The sequence below is a fragment of the Barbus barbus genome, assembly GCF_936440315.1.
Source record: "Barbus barbus genome assembly, chromosome: 38".
Taxonomy (NCBI): Eukaryota; Metazoa; Chordata; class Actinopteri; order Cypriniformes; family Cyprinidae; genus Barbus; species Barbus barbus.
The window spans coordinates 27,156,431-27,176,602 of record NC_136716.1 but is presented as its reverse complement, the minus strand read 5'-3'; the positions used below and the strand labels follow the sequence as shown (position 1 = coordinate 27,176,602).

Sequence of the window (20,172 nt, the reverse complement as noted above, 5' to 3'; positions counted from 1 at the left end):
ATTATTTATTTTTTCCTCTCAGCTGAGGACTTTTAAGCGAGACGCTCAAAGCGGAAGTGAGCGAAGTCTCGTCTTCCGGCCACAGTTTCATGCAAACAATCAACAGTTCGAAGGTAGAAATATTAATCATTTAATAATTACTATTCATGCTTTCTTGCGAGTTTATGTTATAAGTCATCAGCTTAGGCACATGATCAAATATTAAATATATTTCTGTATTTATAAGACATTTAAACTTCTTTGTGCTGAATTTCAGTATTTTCCCCTGTGAGCTGCACATTTCTGTAATCTGCTGGTCTTGTTAAATTAATATGAAATGTCATATGTTGTTAAATTGTAAGTTTTAGTGGATTTCTTAAATATTTATGACTCAAAATTTAGCAGCAAAAGAATTAAGGAATAAATTGACTGTATATATTTATACTACATTAAATAGATTAGCCCAAGTGGGAAATATAACACACTAAATATTATTATTATTTTTATTTAATTTTACAACTGTCTTGTAATTTTATTTTTTTTAATATATATTTTTTGCTTTAAATCTAGTGTTTTATTGAATGTTTTCAATCTACTTTGAGTTAAAAATGAACCCGTTTCTCTTTGTGTTTGATATGAAATTCTGCAGTAATTAAGCAGCAGTATTACGGTCCAGTGCTGTTAATTACTGATGCCACATTAACTTCTGTGTGTAAATGAACTGTGACGTCGTCCTCGTCCAGCAGCTTGTGCGTGATGGAAGTCTTACGGCCGGCGCTCATTAACATCAATGGGAGAATTTACAGGAGAAATCCAGTTCAGGAGGAATCTTATGAAGAAGAAGAGGATGATTATTCATATTCGGGAGCAGGTTTGTGATTTTTAAACTGAGTATCGGTCAGTTCCACTGCCATCTATTCATATGTGTGTTTAGTATGGCATCATATAATGTTCCACAGCGGCTGAGCAGTGTCTGGACGAGCCGTGTGACGCATACAACATCGAGCAGACGGACCGAGGCTTCTGCTGCGCCATAGACGTGCCCAGCGTCCTTTACAAGTTAGTATAGCTTCTAGATCACTCTCACACTTCTGTCAGCCAGTTTCCACCATGGACTTATAAAGACAAGAAAGGTGACTTTGACCTAACTTATCAGTTTGTACTTTCTTTCTCAGAACTGGGTGTTTATAACACACAATTAATTTTAATTGAAGTTCATATTTTGAGTTAACATCTCATGATTCTGATTTTATTTCAAGCAATTCTGAATTTATATCCCACAATCCTGAATTACATCTAGCAGTTCTGACTTTCTCAGAATTGCCAGTTTATAACACTGGATCATGTCTTTTTTTCTTCCAAATTGACATTTAGCTATTTTGAGTTAAGATCTTGCAATGCTGTAAGTTTATTTATATCCTGTAAGTTGAGTTAACATCTTGCAATTTAGATTTTTTTCTGGATTGCAAGTTTATATCTTCATATTTATAACATGTAATTATGACTATTTCTTGCAGTTCCAAGTTTATATTTAGCAAATTTGACTTAACATCTTGTTTTTCTGACTTTATAACACACAATTCACAATTCCAACTTCATATATTTCACAATTTTGAGTTACCATCTCATAATTCAGACATTTTTATTCACAATTTAAAGTTTATATGCCACAATTTTTGAATTAACATCTCACTTTTTTTTTTTCTCAGAATTGCAAGTTTATATCTTCAGGTTTATAATGCAAAATTGTGACTTTATTTCTTAGTTTTTGTTCAGAAATTGTACGTTTACATCCTTGCATTATTACTTTTTTCTATAAAATCTGGATCTGCTTCCTTCAAGAAATATTTTGGTACATTCCATTTCATATTTGATGCACAAAATCACATATTGCATTCACAAAATTTAATAGTAACGAGAAATAAAGTAGGAATTGTAAATAGTAAAAATATATTTTTTTCATTCTATGGCCGAACCAGTCTCCCTGCAGCTTTCAAATGCTTCTTGGTCATTTTTTTCAGATCTGAGCTTAACTGTGTTCTTGTGTTTTCTCAGGTATATTATCGGTAAGAAGGGAGAGACTCGTAAACGACTGGAATCGGAGACCAAAACTTCCATCAGCATCCCAAAACAAGGCGTTGAAGGACAGATCGGTGAGAAACAGTGAACCCCTCAGCCCTGAACTATTAAAGTAATTAATCTCACAGCATTTGTGCAGACAGAAATCATATCTCAAACTCCCAGGGAATGAATAAAAAAAGCATCTGCCAAATGCATAAACGCTACTGAACTGAAAACAACTCCTCATGCCTTAGCTACTGAATAGAATCCAAAGAAACCTGTATAGAATGGCGTGAGTTTTGCATGCTCAAAACCACATTATCTTGAGAAATAAGTAATCTAGTTTGTTGCTCATGTGTCTGAACAGAGGCAGATAGCGTTAAATGAATGTGCATGATGCCTTGTGCAACTAAAAGTTGTTGCAAATTAGCTTAAGGGAATATTATGAATCATAACTCTTTATAATTAATTATAATATTTGGATAAGTTAATAGAATTAGCTTGACAAAGCCGAATTTACACCGCAATCAATTGACCAGGTCGTCTAGTGAACGCTCAGTATTGATTATTTATGAATTCAAAGAAATCTTAATTTCCAGGGTAAGAGAAATACCCTTTTTTTTAAGGTACAGTACTACTCAGAGCATGTAACAAGATCAAAATTGTTAAATTGACTTTGTTGCAAGTAGGGAATCAGAAACAAATACTCATATGTAGTGTGCACAAGTTTTATTAACTAAATCGCAAACACACAACTAGACTAAAACACATGCATATAGACACATACATGGTACATGGGAAGGGTAAGTGAGACTGGATGAATGACACCGGACAGATGTTGACCATCTGAAAGAACCATCAGTCTCTAATTCAAAGCACAGTATACGATAGCTTACAACAAACCTCTGTGTGGTGCAGGGAATGATACTTGTATTCGCATACTTTTGAGCAATAAAACAGTTTTATCAGATGGTTGCCCTGGTAACTGAGCCCTTTAGGGTGCTCTTTCGGGGGTAAGGGTCTATAGACCCTCACAGATTGTTTGCTGAATGAGAGGGTTTGCTGGATTATTCATTAAATATAATTAATAAATGTGTGTCTGATTGGTCCAAATGCTACAAAGTGTTCATGCATAAAAATAAAGGTGCTTCAGGGGTCAGAATGTTATGGCAGCAGTGTGTTCTTGTGTGCAGCGGTGAGTACTGCATGTTCTTCCTGTGGTTGTGCTGTGGTTTTATGGAAATGCACTTCTCTATGTGTGTGTGTGCTCTTAGTGATCACAGGTGCACACAGAGCGGCCGTCGCTTCAGCTGTAACCCGCGTTGAGGTTTTGATCGACAGCTTTCGGAGGAAGCAGCCGTTCACACACTTCCTGTCGTTTGCACTAAACCATCCTCAGGTGCAGCAGGGCTTCCTGCGCTTTCGAGAGCAGGTGCTGGAGCGCTGTGGACAGGTGAGAGCATTTACTCAGTCCACACGCAATCAGAGTCCACCTCAGTTACTGCATTAATAGTTGCAACTAAGTACTTCATGCAAGAATTCAATATGACATTAATATAACAATAAAATAAGAGGTATATTAAATATTTTATAATTAATAGTAGTTAACACACATTTAGTAAAATAATATAATAAGTTTAATGTAAAGAAAGGTGATAAAAAGGCTTGTTATAAGATTCATATATTATATCATAATATAATATCATATAAAATCATGTAATATTATATAATAAAGTTTACAGCAAATATTTACCTTAGTTATTGTTCCTGGTCTTATTGTTGCCAGTAGTTAAGACATAAATGTAATATAATATTAATTTTAACATATAATTTTTTATTTAAGGTTAATATAATTTGATATAATAAAGTTAATTCAATGTAATATTAATTGTATATATTATTGTATTATTATATTACATAGAATAGAATAGAATGAGTGCTGCTTTTATTATATCATATTTAATTATAATATAATATGATATAATAAAAGCAGAACTAATTCTATTTACTTCCTGGAGTTATTGTTGCTAGTAGTTAATGCATAATCTCAATATAATATACATTTTAAAATATAATGTAATTTTTATTATTATATTTATATTATATTATTAATGTAATAATATTGTAAGGTTATATTATATTCTTGTTTACTATATTCTGAATTCTTGTTCCTGGTGTTATTGTGGATGAGTTATAGTCGTGATTTGCTAGATTTGTGGATTGGCTCTTTGAATGGGTTTGAATGTGTTGTGCAGGACGCAGGCGTGGATGAGAGTATTTTTCAGAACCCGGCTAAACTCCACCTGACCGTCGGCACTCTGGCCCTGCTGAACGAACAGGAAGTGACACGTACGAACGAGCTCCTGCAGCAGTGTCAGGACGTTATCAGGTCATAAAACATCAGGACAGACCGCAGGGATGGTCAGTAGAGTCAATGCGCTGGTTTGTGCTCACAGATCATGCTTTGTTTCTGCAGAGATATAACTGAAGCAAAACCACTTCCTGTGGAGGTCAGAGGAATTGAGTATATGAATGATGACCCATCGATGGTGGATGTTCTGTATGCCAAAGTCGCTGTTCAAGATGGATCTGACAAGTAAGATACAGTTCATTACCTGCTATAGTCTCAGTTCACCCAAAAAGGAAAAGGGTCATCATTTATGCTCTCATTAAACATATGACTTCAGAACACTAGTGCGCTGTTATGATACTTTAATATATGTAACACAGTCTGACATATTAATGTAATATAATGAGAAAAAGAATAGTTGCATATCAATATATGATTGTACTGTTGTCTTAGTATTATTTATGCACTACTATAATATTTTTTTATATTTTGAATTAGCATGTTTTACGTTCAATTTAAATTTTAGTTTGTCATTTTATGTGCTTTTTTAATTGCTTTAGGTTTTTGTTTTATTTCTGTTTCAGTGTTAGTAATTTTAGTACTTTGACTTAAATGTAAAACACAAATTAGAAGTGTTGCCTTGACGACTAACTGAAATGAAATGTTTAAGTGCAAAAATTACTAAATTTAAGTGCAAAAATTACTAAAAAAAAAAAAATATATATATATATATATATATATATATATATATATATATATATATATATATATATATATATACATACATATACACTGCTGTGCAAAGGCAAAAGACCGTAACTTTGATTTTTGCCGAAAATGAGTTTATATTTTTGGGACATTCAAGACATCCTAGTAAATTTAGTTGTTTTTCCGAGAAGATAATGTGTTGTCTCAACCGTAACTTCAAAAAGCCCCAGAGAAACCAAGGCAGAACACCATGTAACACCAGTAACGGATCTGTCGTTTTGTTTGGAGCGCTCAAATTGAGTTACGGCGTTCTGCCTTTGTTTAGCCACACGTCAGAATGAAGTTACGGTGCCGGCTTGGAGTTATACGGTGTTCTGCCTTTTTTACTGTCCATTAAATTCTACCACATCTTAATTACGGTGTAAACGAATTAGATCGCGATCTACCAAACAGCTCCATATAACAAAGCACTGTAAAGACCAGACACCTTGGCAGCAATACATAATCGTGAATAACCTTTAAAGATTTTTATTTTTTCTCTTTTTGTAATGCAGATTATGCACCAGGTTGTTCTAGTTGGATGCGTGTGTACTTGAATGCCGTCGCATGATCAATCATAAAATCAGTAGCCTAACAGTTCACAATTAAATCCAAATCCTACCTTTTCTTGTAACCCGATAAAATCAATCCATGGCGCTGAATGTTGTCGGAGATACCTGCTTGCTGGCGTTCACATAAATCCACAAGTTGTGCTTTTAGGTTAGGATATTTAATTCAAGTCAATATAAGCAATTATGCTATGTCTAGAATTCTTTTACGAATTTAAATAAGAATTTTAAATAAATTGGTTGCAAAACGGTATCCACTCACAAGTTTAACTTTTAGTCTGCTTGTTACGGTCAAAAAAAAAAAACTAAATTGAATACAGTCACATTACTATATGCAATAGCCAATATGAGAGAGCCCATGATCAGTAGATTTTATACAGGTGTTACTATATAACGATTTTGTAAATGGTGATCAGCAATCAAATATTGATAATATGGAAGTTACTGCCTTTTGCTTTGGTGTGACTTCTCACTTTTTGCAGACAATGCAAAGGCAGAGTTCATTAACTTCAAAATAGGGGTACAAATCAAGTTTGAGTTCACACATTTTTTTAATTGTGTCTGTGTGTCTGTGTGTGTGTGTGTGTGTGTGTGTGTGTCTCTGTGTCTCTGTGTGTGTGTGTCTCTCTGTGTGTGTGTGTGTGTGTGTGTGTGTGTCTCTGTGTGTGTGTGTGTGTCTCTGTGTGTGTGTGTCTCTGTGTGTGTGTGTCTCTGTGTCTCTGTGTGTGTGTGTCTCTGTGTGTGTGTGTGTGTGTGTGTGTGTGTGTGTGTACAGGCTCCAGCAGATCACGGACAGGCTCGTGGAGTGTTTGGCAGCAGCCGGTCTGATGGAGCGAGAGCGGGAGCGAGTGAAGATTCATGGCACCGTCATGAACACACTGTTCCGGAGAGATCCGTCAGGTGAGACGGCCAACACAAACACCATCACTGATCCCAGATCACTTATAATAAATAACACCTCCTTGATCATGATCACATTTACTGAATCAAGCAGATGCCAAACCATCGGGAACAGAGGTAAACAGACCAACAGCGTGTTTATCAGGGGTTTGTTTATGTGCTTTTGTCATTTTTATTGGTATTTTATAAATGCTCCTATTGAGTGTTAATTTTATTTCAGTTTTAATGTTTCAGTTTTAGTACTTCAACTTAAACAAAAATTAGAAATGTTGCCTTGGCAATAACTGAAAAAAATAAGTATGTTGAAGTACAAAAATTACTAAAAATAAAACTGGAATAAAATTAAAGCTAAATATAAAACTAATAAAAAAAAACCACAGCAAAATAAGTAAAATTAAAACTATTAAAATATTTTTTATTAAATCTGAAATAAATGTATAAATATTGCATGGGAAAAACTTAAATATAAAATAAAATGTAAATATCTGATGACAAACTTTAATTTATTTCAGTTGCAGTTTTTTTTATAACATTTTAATTAACAAAAAATATTTTTAATTTTAGTTTAAATGCAAGTAATTTTATTATGCACTTTTCATATTTATACTTTTTAATGTCTATTTGGCTTTAATTTTATTTAACTTTTATAGTTTTAGTAATTTTTAAAATTATTTAAATTGTTTAAACATAAAACTTCAAACTAATTGGAGGGACTGTCAGGAATGGCATAAACAGACTAGCAGTGTTTATCAGGGGGTTGTTTATCATCGTCGTGAGTGTCTTCATCTCCCTCACACAAAGCTCTCATTCTGCTCTGCGGCACGAGGCCAGAGTTTGACCTGTTAGTGTCCATCTGTCAACAGTTCTGACCGTTGTTCTGCCGTGTTCATGTTGACGTCAGCCGTCGCTGTGCTGTTTGCAATTTAGCAGCTGAGTAATGCTATTCAGAGCGCTGAACACCACGGGCCGCTTAGAAACACAACATGATGACCACATCTCATTACATCAGAAATACAGACTCTAACCTGATCTGTGTTTCTCTCAGTGGAGGATAAAGGAGCTTCAGCAAGACCCAACGCTAAAGACAGAGAAGCTTTTAATGCCAAAAACATCTTACAGGTGAGAAATGTGATCAAAACATTTCTGTTTCAAATGAATGCTGTTCTTCTGAACTTTCTATTCATCTGTGAATCCTGAAAAATAAAATGTATCACAGTTTTCACAAAAATATTGTGCAGCACAACTGTGTTCAACATTGATAATAATCAGAAATGTTTGTTGATCAGTAAATCAGTATATTAGAATGATTTCTGAAGATCATGTGACACTGAAGACTGCAGTAATGATGCTGAAAATACAGCTGCAGATCACAGAAATAAATTACAGTTTAACACATATTCACATAGAAAACAGCTGATTTAAATTTAAATATTTCACAATTTACTGTATTTTTGATCAAGAAAATCAAGAAAAAGTGAGCAGAAGAGACTCGAAAACCTAAGAAAAAAATTATAAATCTCACCGACCCCAAACTTTTGAACAGTAGTATAGGTGCATATAAATACATACACTTACAAAACCTTCAGACATACATGATTGCAACATGAGAGGAGGCCAGATGTAACCGATATAAATGAAGTATTTCACAACTCGCACTGAGTAACAATTTCTCCCCTTCAGAGTTTGTTGTTGTGTAACAAATATTGCAGTAAACACATCTGCTGTTACACAAACTATAGCATTACCCTGGTAAAGTCATGGTATCCTGATAATACCACAGTATTAAATGATTATTATGCTCATGTGGTGGTATATTCTGTCTTCTGGCTTTGTGTTCACAGTATATGAACACAAGTGAGGTTTCTTAAGCTGTATCTGTCGCCCCCTGATGGCAGGCAGGTGCACTGCAAGTTATTTTGTAAACACTGGACACTCTCTCTCTCTCTCTCTCTCTCTCTCTCTCACACACACACACACACACACACACACACACACACACACATACATACACACACTCAAGCTGTGTTTTAGAGCAGGAGCAGCTTGTCCCGTCCAGAAGAGGCTACGCCTGCTTTCTCAGAACGTCTGTTCCATTACGTGGTCAAAAACCATTCTGAGAATCAAATCCAGTAAACAACTTCATTCGCTCTTTGTTTTAACATCTGCTGTCTGGTTTTTGAGCACACAGTGCACATGCGAGTTTGCTGTTTATGTCATTAAATCGCTCTGAAGTGTCACTTCTGAATCCCCCATCAGCTGGTTTCCATAGTAACCGCTGATTCTGTCATGCAAATATTTATGAATTTCACCCTGAATAATAATGGGCTTGTGAATGAAGTGTGAAGCCGTGAGCCTAAACTGAGACTCTGTTTCTCTGCAGATGTTCGGTGAGTTTTATTTCGGTGCCTTTGAGCTGAATTCGGTGCAGCTCTCTCAGAGATTCTCCACTGACGGCACAGGATACTATTCCTCAGCGGGACACGTCACGTTCTCATGATGGGACACTAAAACACTGCTCTGGACTTTGCTGATGAATGCATCACAATTCTCTGTTTTGCAATTGAATTATGCATTAATAATCAGTTATCTATGTTATGCATTGTAAATATTAATCTAAATAACATAAAGAGCATTTTAATTGTACAGTTTGCGTGTGCCCTTGAGTGCAGGATCATGTCATGAATATTTCTGGGCCTTTTCCCTGATGTTTTAATTGCATATATTTGCAAAGTGTATTTAGTCTTTTTTAGGAGAGTGCTAGCACACAGAAAACTAACCGAGCAATGAAAAGCAACACTTTTCCTGATGCATTTGTGCAGCATGTCACTGATGCACTTTGAGTTTGTCATATTTAAATGAGCTTTATAATGTCACTGTATTCAGAGTAATGCTGCTTCATTTGCAGGTTTAGTGCATATGTGGTGCTGACGGTTAAAAATCTGTATGAAAGCAACTGCTATAAGATCAAACCCAGTATAATAAAGACCCAAGAGTCTGTGCACTACAGTGAGTTTTATCACAGGTAAGTGTGTTTAGAAAATGCTCTACTTTAAAGGATCCTTTCAGGGTTTCTTTAGTTTGGCCTTTCCTCGTCACTCACTGCTTTCGTTCTATGGAGTAAAACACGTTTGGTGAGTAAATGATGGCAATTTCACTCATTTCTTTATCTTTTTTTTAAAGTTTCCATGTTCTTTGAAAGCTTCTCAAATATGAGACTTCACAACAATATTTGAACTCCTACTTTACTCTGCGAATCTCCTGTAATGGCAGCTTTTAATTGAATTTTAGTCTATTAATTCTCTCAGTTTCTATAAATGTCAGGATTCCAGAAGTTTTAAGGGCTGAATGTTCTTCAGGTTTCTGCTGTTTTTAACCAACAAATTTGCATAACATTCCCAGTCATTCCCATGATTTTACTGCATAAAAATATTTTAATATAATTTTAAAACTTTTAAATATTTATAAATACAATATAATGTTATCAATAGTGTATAATATGTGTCCCTGCAGCACAAAAGCAGTCATGAGTAACACAGGTATATCTGTAGCAATAGACAACAATACATTGTATGGATCAAAATTATACATTTCTCTTTTATGACAAAAATCATTAGGATATTAAGATCATGTTCCATGAAGATATTTAGTAAATTTCCTACCATAAATATATCAAAACTTCATTTTTGATTAGTAATATGCATTGCTAAGAACTTCATTTGAACAACTTTAAAGGAGATTTTCTCAATATTTAGATTTTTTTGCTCCCTCAGATTCCAGATTTTCAGATAGTTGTATCTCAGACTAATATTGTCCTATCATAACAAACCATACATCAATGGAAAGATTATTTATTCAGCTTTCAGATGACACTTATGACTGGTTTTGTGCTCCAGGGTCACATATTTAAAAAAAATCTCAATTTACAAAAAAAGTTTTATTCATTATACAAATGCCCATGTTTTATTGGGTAAGGATATACAGTATTATAGGATATATATTTATATATAAGGATATATACATTTCAGAGCTTGGTATAAAACCGTATATTCATGAATGTTTTATTCATTCAAGATTTTATTAGTTTGCATTTTCCAGATCTAAAAGTTTAAAAAGAGGCTCCCATGTTTTGAATGATTATGGAAATCCTGGCTCTTTTTGAGAGAGTGAAATAAAGTAGGAAATCTTTGATTTTGAGTTATTTTATCTGATTTGAATGCTTTTGTCATATTTGAACAGAAGTCATCTGATTGAGAAGCACTGTTTTAAAGTGTTGTGTTGTCAGTCAGTGTCCAGCAGGTGGCGCTATACACAGAGAAAGCCCTTCAGCTTCATTCACTAGACTGGAAATAGTTTGAGCTGCAGTTCAATAGCAAATCAATTGAAAGCATCCTGTCTCTCATACCATAGAAGTGATTGTATTAGTCTATATAGAGATGTAAAAAGAGCAAATGGGAGAAGCAGATGAACACAAAACAGCAGAATAACATAAAGTTAAAGAGACTGAACTCTATCGTTCACCTGGACTGTGCTCATAGTGCTATCAAATGATTAATTGCATCCAAAATATGTATTTGTTTACATAATATATGTGTACTGTATATATATATTGTTTGTGTATATATAGATACACACCATACAGTAAATATTATGACAATATTTACATGTATTTATATTCATATACTGAATATATAAACAGCATTTTTCTTAATATATACATGCATGTGTGTGTATTTTTATACATGAATAATAAATATATTATATAAACAAAAACCACTATTTTCAACATCTTATGTTCTTTGTAAACATGCAGTTTTCTAGCATATTGCTTCTCAGGTAATATCAGTGGTATGAGTTATTCCAGATGCGGTCGAAATTACAACAACAATAGATACATACACGCATGCTGCAGTATTTAATGGTTTAATCAAAATTAGGGATAGGAAGAATTTAATAGCCACTGGATATTGGAAGGGAAATATCATTGCATCTGATCTCTACTAAATTCTACACCCTTGCATGTGCATCTTTACATTAAATAAGAGTCAAGGGAAATCTGCTAATAAATAAACCCACACACACGTAGCATGCAGACAGAGCTGAATCTGCCCCCGAAATGCATCTCTTCCAGTCTCTCGTGTGTGTGTGTGTGTGTTAAAGGTCAGCACGATGTCTTCATCATCAGAGCCCGAGAGTCTCCTGAGAGGATGAAGAAGAGAGAGACTCGTCCTCCTCCGCCTGCAGTCGCTCATGTGTAAGTTAATGAGATTTGAGCTCAGATTCTCTTCTAATGAAAGCAGACATAAGTCAGCCTCTTCAAAGACGCTCTAATACTTCACACATTTGGAAGAGTTCCACTAAAAACGCTTGTTTGCCAGGATGTAATTAGTGGCTCGTTATAAATGGACCAATACATTCAGAGCAAATGAGATCATGACTTTAATAAAGACACGACTGCATTACTGTAAGTGACAGGAGACTGAGGAAGCTCTCAATTATATACACTTGCTTACAGTTTTAGCATTTAAAATGTATAAAAAATTATCAAACATTTATAATAAAAAAATATAATATTTGAATATTTTACAAAATATTTTAACTAAATTTCTATCGAATAAAATATTTTAGAACTTGACATAGAAAAATGCATATTTATTATACAGACGCATAGCCTTTTGATTGTTGTTGTTGTTGTTGTTGTTTTTCTCCCAGAATTAAAAAGCTTTTTAACCAATGATTTGGCATGACTTTTCCAGTTCATTATTTTAGGGATTAAATATATTTTGAGAATATTTTTTTTAAAAAGCATGCATATAATCAATATTATTCTATTCAATAAAATATTTTAGAACTTAGCATACAACAAAAGTATAATAATTACACAGATGCATAGCGTTTTATAATTTTATTAATTTGTATGATTTTTTTTTTCAGAACTAGAAATCTTTTTTGACCAATGAATTTCACAGTTCATTATTTACTGGATAACGATGCAAATATTTTAAGAAAATAATTTTTATATTTTATTTTTAATATTTAAAAGAGTTATTTTTAATATCTTTAATTTATATTATTAAAAAAAATACAAAAAATACTCACAATTTCTATCCTATAAAAAATATCGTAGAGCTTAAATTTGGCATAAATCCAAATTGGCATAAATTCCAGGTATAAATATGTTTAAACTAAAATAAGAAATATATTTGATTTTTAGCAGCTGAATTTAATGCTTGTTTTGTCATATTTTAAATCATTTGAAGTCTCCTGTGATATTAAGAAAGCACTAAGCAGTTCAGATCATGTGATGTTGCTTCTCTGCTGGTTAATAGTGATTAACTCTCTCTTTCTTCAGTCGTTTCAGGAGACTCGACAGGAGATCTGGGACTAATGAGATTCAGATTCACTAATATGCACAGTATTATGAATGTTTTGAAGGCGAGTGGGCTGGTTTTTGAGCAGGTCCTCTGAATGTGTGCGTCAGAAGTCTGTGCTCGAATCAGTTTCTCCTCGTGGGATGCAGAAATCACCCGAGAGGCGTCAGCGTTTCCCTCGACTCGCTGCTGATCACAGCCTAACTCCTCGCTTTCAGAAACACAGTTTATATGCAGATCTGTCTGACTAACTTTTATCTCAATGCAATGCACTAACCTTGATCTTCCGTTCCAGTGTGACTAGTTTTCTAGTAAATATTAGATCAGACTGCACATGGATTTAAACACTTGGGATGTTCATGCATTTCACTACAGTAATTGAATCAGACTACCAAAAGTTGATATACGTTTTTGCACAAATTTAGGTTAAATGCAAATGACTTGTATTTATTTCTGACAAGTCACTGATGTCCAGTTTTTTAACTTGTGGTTGTGTTTCTGCTGTTGTGGATGGGTCTCGCTGTGAGGAGCTCTGTGTTTGTGTTTCTGAAGGTCCAGCATGCATCAGCGGTCAGATGAAGACCGGCCCATGACTGAACACGGGTGAGTAACTCATGAGTCACTGCTGCCCACAGCAAACCCTCAAACATTCCCTGTTTCAACTGCTCAAGCCTCTCAGAGCTGTGTCCTTCCATCAAAAATATGATGATTACAGTTCAGAATTATATTCCACATCGGTGCCCTAATATCTGAACATCTGGGAATTGGATACAATAGAATTAAACCGTTTTCCTGTTGTTTCATTGATGTGTTTGATATAAAATAATTCAAATAGTTAAAATAATTAGGTGTTTGTGATTTGTAATTGTCATAAACCAGTATTTATTGCAAAGGCAGATTATGTAGTCAATTTAAGATTATTCATATTAACGGCTGATAACCTTCCCACTTGGTTGTGTCAGCAGATAGACACAGGACTCAGAGGTATATCAACAGGTTTGAGTAGCATCAGAGGGGAATGAGATGAACTAAATGATGTTTCTCTTTCCGCTGAATAATGCTGCTAACAGATGCTTTTATTTCATATAGAGAAGCAGTGAACCTGATTTCACATCTTCCCACTCAATAATGAGCGTTGAGTTAAGGCCGTGGGCTTCTTCTGCCCACCTGCAGCCTCCACCTCTCATTCACAGCGCCTCTGCAAACCTCAGTACACGAGTGTTTCTCCTTTATTATCTTCACACGTCTTTGATGAAGTGCAAGCGCTTTATAGTCGCACATCATGTCACAGAAAATCCATTCACATCTGTTTATTCTCAAAGAGCTGTTGATGTCTGCTGGGTTGAAATATAATATTGTGGATTTATTGCCAATTAGTAAAAGATTAAATGAATAGCTCACATACATAAACCTTGCTGCATTGCTTTTGTTGAATGCAATGCTTTCCTTATTTTTATAAAGTTATTCTCTTAATAACATCTCACTTGTCACGGTAATCAGGTTTATTTGAAATATATACCTTTATTTGAAATAGGTTCAATCGTATCGATCGATATCCTGCCAGCAGCAGAAGTCTTCTGTAAGTCTAATGTTTCTTTAAATTCCACATTGATTTTCTGGGATCATAAATATGTTTCTAAATACACTTTTACAAACTGTACGTTTTGACACCTAGAAAGAGTTTGAATTACTAAACGGCCTATTTTGCAATGGATTGCACTGTTGCACAGATACATAAAACAGGGTTATTTGAATATTTAGAAGAAAAAAAAAGTATACAAGTAAATTCTAACAATTCTGACTTTATCTTGCAATTCAGAGTTTATATCTCCTAATTCTGATTTACATCTTGTAATTCTGAGTTTATATACACATAACTTAATTTCTGAACTGGTTTTTGTTTTCTTGGTATGTATGGATGCTTGGGTTGTTACCGGCATCTGGTGAAAATTTCAAGTCAACAGCACCTTTAGAAATACATACTGAGAAAAATGGTGACGTGTTCAATACCTGCTGTATTATAATTGTGAGTTTTTATATCTTGCAGTTCTGAGTTTATATATTTTGTAATGCTTTTTTTTCAGAAATATGAGGGACAAAATTTCAAATTTACCTTTTTTTTTATTTCTGTGATGGAAATAGGTTTCCTTAGAAATATGCTGTGTAATCAGACATTTGAACTGCAGAATAATCTTTAAAATCCTGTAGGATTACAGAAAGTGAAAGAAATACTTAAAAGAAATACTCCACAGGGACATAAATATTACAGATGCAGTTGAATACAAGTATGATGGCAGACAAGAGCACAGTACTTTGCCAACCGTTTAGCCCACACACACACACACACACACACACACACACACACACACACACACCAGCTCTTCTGCATCAGGCGGGGAAATGTCAATATAATCTGAGATTATTGAATCCTCATATGTTTATTAGACAAATCTCTGGATTATTCCACTAAAAATAGATGAACTCGGAGCTGAAATCATCTGTTTCTGTGGTGCATGAGACTGTGAATACCCTGGTTTGTCACTAACAAAAATACCATAGTATTACCATGTTTTTGGACATGTACTATGGTTATACCATGGTATTTTTCAGTATTTGATTGTGCTAGTCATTCAGTACCATGATACATATAAAAATATCATGGAATTACTACTAATACTATTACTGTACCGCAGAACTGGACTTTGTTGTAAGTTGTAAGGTTATTCTTATGGTACCGTGATGGTACCATGGTAAATGATGGTAAATGAGGGGGAGGGGTTGGACATAAACTCACTAAAGCTGTCTTTGTTGATCAAAAACACAATAAAAACTGTAATATTGTGAAATATTATTACAATTTAAAATAACTGTTTGCTAGGTGAATATATTTTAAAATGTATCTTTTCCTATGATGGCAAATCATATTAGTATGATTTCTGAAGAATCACGTGGCGCTGAAGATAATGATGCTGAAAACACTTGATTATATTAGTTTTTACTGTATTTTTGATCAAATAAATGAAGCTTTGGACTTGATTAATGATTACCTTATTCATATGGTAAAGAATACATTGAGAGGCTATTATGTTAAATGTCTAAAAATGGTTTTATTATTATTATTTTGCATTTTTAATCCAGAAGACAGTTTTTTCTAAATTAGCTAATTGATGACAAATCGAATTGATCTGATCAAAAGTGACCGTAAAGACATTTGTTACAAATTATTTCAGATAAATAAATTAAATACCATTAATTGCAATTTGTTCATCACAGAATCCTGAAGAAATTAATCACGATCAGCATTAATTGATGAATTGGATTGCTTGAGGTCAGCGGCGGGAGCCACTATTAAGTTTGTAATATAATCTGTCGTGCCAAATTGAATCAAATGCTGTTTTTAAATCGACAAAGCATGCAAATATTTTTCCGTGTTTATTGATTAGGGTGTGTAGGGTGTAAATGTGGTCAGTAGATCTATAATTAGGAAGAAAGCCAATCTGGCTAGGGCTCAGGACACTGTGTTCGTTAAGGAAGTTTACTATTCTATTGTTTAAAATACTGCTAAATAACTTCCCCAGATTACTGCTCACACAAATGTCTCTGAAATTATTAGGGTCCAGTTAGTCTCCACTCTTGTGAATATGGGTAATCAGTCCCTGGCTCCAGATGTCAGGAGAACAGCCTGAACTAATACAAGGTTGAATAATTTGAGCACAGCTGTCTGAAGCTCAGGTGCTGTGTTTCAGCATTTCACCCAGAATGCTGTCAGGGCCACAAGATTTCTGACATCTTTGGCTTTTGAGTTTCTTCATCAGTTCTTCATGTGTAATTGGGAAGTCGAGAGGGTTTTGATTATTTTTAATTATGTTTTCATAAGTTTGCAGACTTTGTTTGATCTGATCAGAATTGTTAATGAGTTGTTTTGGAGGGATTTCTTTATATAAATTTTCTAAATGTTTTGTCCAAATGTTTCCGTCTTGTATTGGTAGGTCTTGTGGTTTTGTTGTGCTCAGATTATTCCTCATATCTCAGAACTGATTATGATTTATTGAATGTTCTATTTCTTGTAAACTTTTGGTCAGATGGTGTTTATTTTTCTCTGTTGTGTCTTGTGTCTTTTTATTGTTTTAATCTTGAACAGTATTCAGTTCTTATGTCAGCGTTGTTTGGTTCTTTGTTTCATATTTGATCATTTTCTAAGTTGTTTTCTTAATGTTTTGCAGTCTGAGTCAAACCATTTTTCATCTTTTGATGTATTTTTACTAAATTGTTTTCTTTTCTTTTTCAACTCAGTTTTGCAAGCTGCTTTTTTATATATGTAATTTATTTCATTTATAGCCAAATTAACACCATCTTTAGTTGTTTCAAATTTTATGTTAATAAATGTAGTGATTAGATTTTTCATTTCTTCAGAATTGAGGCTTGAATAAATGTGTCTGTGCTGTCTGAAGCCCATCTGTATCCTGGCTGGATTTGATACATTTGACAGGTTTCGGGTATGTTTTGTGTTAGTGAGTGATGTGTTTTAATATAAATGTTAGTTTGGTTATGGTCAGTGGAGTTTGTTGTCTGACAGTGAATGCACTGAAGGAGGAGGGGTCCATGTCAGTGATGGTATAGTCCACTACACTAGCTCCAAGACCTGAACAACACGTGAACCTCCCTAAAGAGTCCCCTCTGATCCTGCCATTAAGTACAGGCCTGAGGCTCGGCAGAGCTGCACTAATTCTCTACCGTTTTTATTGACAGTTTGGTCAAGATTGTTTCTTGATGGGAGGTTTTTTGTGAGACTCAGGGGGTTTTGGCCAAAGACACGTTCATTGCTCTTTGGATCTATGTTATCAGGTTCAGATCTTCTTGCGTTAAAGTCTCCACACAGCAGCATGTTTCCCTGGGCCTGGAAACGGCTGATCTCTGTGTGGATGTTGTTCAGATTAGTGATGTTACGTTCGTGAACGAATCGTTCTTTTTGAACGAATCTTTTAGGTGAACGAATCATTCTCGTTCACGTAATCCATTGACTCATATTTCTCGTTCACTGAAATTCCTCCCTCCACCGCAGCGCGCCGCTATTCCGCGCATGCGTAGCTCTGGACCGTTTCATCTGTCAAAGAATGACTAAACCTCGAGCCAATAGCCTTCGAGTATGATACGAGGACGGAGCATGTGATTTGTTGAATCTAGTGAACGAATACGCCCTTCATTGAGTTGCTTTGAGTTTGAAAGAGTCAAATGAACTGTTACATACATACATCTCGTCTCATTATTACGTTCGTCGTTCGAACAACTGGTTCTTTGTTTTATTTTTTTATATTATTGTTTTATTTTTTTATTATTTTTTTTTATTTATCATTTTGTTTTATTTATTTATATTATTGTTGTTTTATGTTTGAACAGTTACATATTTTTAAATAAAAAAATATTTCATTATGTTAGTCATGTCATGCACTTTTGTTTGTTTAAAAACTGTGAAACATAAAAAAATATGGCAGTATTGATTATTTGCGTCACGTCATCCCATCTCATTTGCGTCACGTGACTCACGTCAGCAAATAGCATTTCAGCTCGGGTTTAGAAGGGGCATGTAATTGGTTGGATCGAACGAACGAATATAATAGCATCATTGACCGAGATGGCTCTGTTTTGAGTCTGAACGAGAGAGAGATCTCCCGTTCGTGAACGAATTGAACGAACTGGTAGCTATACCCAGTTCGTTGACCGGGTAGGTCGGCCATTCTGTCAATCTAGTTCATCAATCAGCAGAAAGCGGATGCAAAGCACAGGTATCCGTACTGTGCACGCTTGTTTATATTCATATTTTACATACAGAATAACTCCTCGTTTAACATAATCTCAGATTTGAACGTGTAAATCTCTGCCTAAACAATTAAATGTTAACTAGCCTAGTATGCAAACAAATAAAAAAACACTTGTGCATTGGTCATCCGAAAAGAGTGTAATTTAAAAGATAAAAAGAGTAATGACTTTGATCACTTATTTAGACTTATTTTATTCATTTAATGAGAAGGGCACACTTTTTAATGAAGCCAAATCGGTTTTTATTTTGTAACAAGTAAATACGTTAGTTGAACAACACATTTTGCCGCACATGCTGACGTATTTGTGTAATATGGAAAAATGGTCACTGAACGAGTTAGTGAACGAATCTGAACGAATCATTTTGGTGAACGAACGAAAAATGAACGAGTCTCTGGAAAGAATCAAAATTTCCACCACTAGTTCAGATATTCCTCATCATCATGGTAAGGGGATTCTGCTGGAGGAATGGCACAAAGATAAGTGTCAGTGGTTAAAATGCCAATGTGATTTAGTTTTAACCAGCAATGTAATTTACTTAGTGTAATAATAGAAATGTGTTTGGCCAGAGCTTCCCTGAACCACACCAAAATTCCTCCTGAATCTCGTCCACGGTGGACTGTACTTAATTTAACTGAGGGTACAATTACTTCATAGTAGCCCGAGGGACAGTAGGTAAGCGCATCCTTTCAACACCAGGTTTCAGTGAGAATGATAATGTCAGCATCTTTGTTATTTTTCTGAAAAATTGGGTCTGTGCTTTTAGGACCAAAATTCGAAGAATGAAGACCCTGAATATTCCAACAACTTATATGAAATGAACGCATTAGTATTTTAGTAATATTGAAGCTAAACCTCTCACTCTCTCTCTCTCTCTCTCTCACTATGTCTCTCTCACTCTCTCTCTCTCTCTCCCTCTCTCCAGTCCGCTAGTTGCGCGTCACCTGAGCAGACATCAGACCGTCGCCTCGGTTCTCCGGTGTTTATTCGTGAGAAGCGGCTCATGATGCGAGGTTTATCCGTTCTTCAGCTGCTGCTCGTGACGCTGAGCGCGAGAGAAGCGCGGGAGATCGGCGGGAATTTCCTGGAAGACGAGCATCAGTGGCTCTCAACGGTCCACCGGTACAGCCGCACCGTCAGACACTGGAACCGCTTCAGAGACGTGAGTTACCGGTTAAACCTCGAATATTCTGACTTCACTACAACATTGTAAGATTCTATTTTTAAAGTTCGTTTTCTTCATCGACAAATATCCATAAAGTCTTGACTACAAAACGCTATTGAACGTTTCTACCGTTACTGACGGGAATAAATATTCCGTTCGTTGACTCTAAAAGCGGGGCATGTTGTCACAGTGAAAACATCGTGTGTGGAACAAATC

The 20,172-nt window shown here is 34.9% G+C and overlaps 2 protein-coding genes across 3 annotated transcripts in view; both read left to right on the top strand.

Moving 5' to 3' along the window:
* The first annotated feature begins 38 nt into the window (after nucleotides 1-38).
* Nucleotides 39-9,759, top strand: LOC306857647 (activating signal cointegrator 1 complex subunit 1-like). Of its 2 annotated transcripts, none has more exons than XM_079397675.1 (10): nucleotides 39-113; nucleotides 723-850; nucleotides 939-1,038; nucleotides 2,035-2,132; nucleotides 3,315-3,493; nucleotides 4,296-4,429; nucleotides 4,517-4,636; nucleotides 6,482-6,606; nucleotides 7,652-7,725; nucleotides 8,987-9,759. In XM_079397675.1, the coding sequence occupies exons 2-10, from the start codon at nucleotides 736-738 to the stop codon at nucleotides 9,101-9,103; spliced, it is 1,062 nt and encodes a 353-aa protein (XP_079253801.1). In that variant the 5' UTR covers nucleotides 39-113; nucleotides 723-735; the 3' UTR covers nucleotides 9,104-9,759. The 2 variants fall into 2 exon arrangements, with proteins under 2 accessions (XP_079253801.1, XP_079253802.1); XM_079397676.1 differs by having other exon boundaries at nucleotides 53-113; nucleotides 726-850.
* A 10,038-nt stretch (nucleotides 9,760-19,797) lies between these two features.
* Nucleotides 19,798-20,172, top strand: part of LOC306857542 (testican-2-like) — a gene marked incomplete at both ends in the record, with an annotated part of 39,221 nt that continues 38,846 nt past the window's right edge. The window contains one exon of the mRNA XM_079397526.1: nucleotides 19,798-19,953. Coding sequence (XP_079253652.1) covers nucleotides 19,798-19,953 — 156 coding nt within the window. The remainder of the gene's footprint in view (nucleotides 19,954-20,172) is intronic.

What these genes read in the sequence shown, in the direction of transcription:
- LOC306857647 (XM_079397675.1), top strand. Translation starts at nt 736, where the DNA reads ATGGAAGTCTTACGGCCGGCGCTCATTAACATCAATGGGAGAATTTAC. An exon ending in TTATTCATATTCGGGAGCAG is followed by an intron (nt 851 to 938) that starts GTTTGTGATTTT and finishes AATGTTCCACAG; the next exon opens with CGGCTGAGCAGTGTCTGGAC. An exon ending in GTGCCCAGCGTCCTTTACAA is followed by an intron (nt 1,039 to 2,034) that starts GTTAGTATAGCT and finishes GTGTTTTCTCAG; the next exon opens with GTATATTATCGGTAAGAAGG.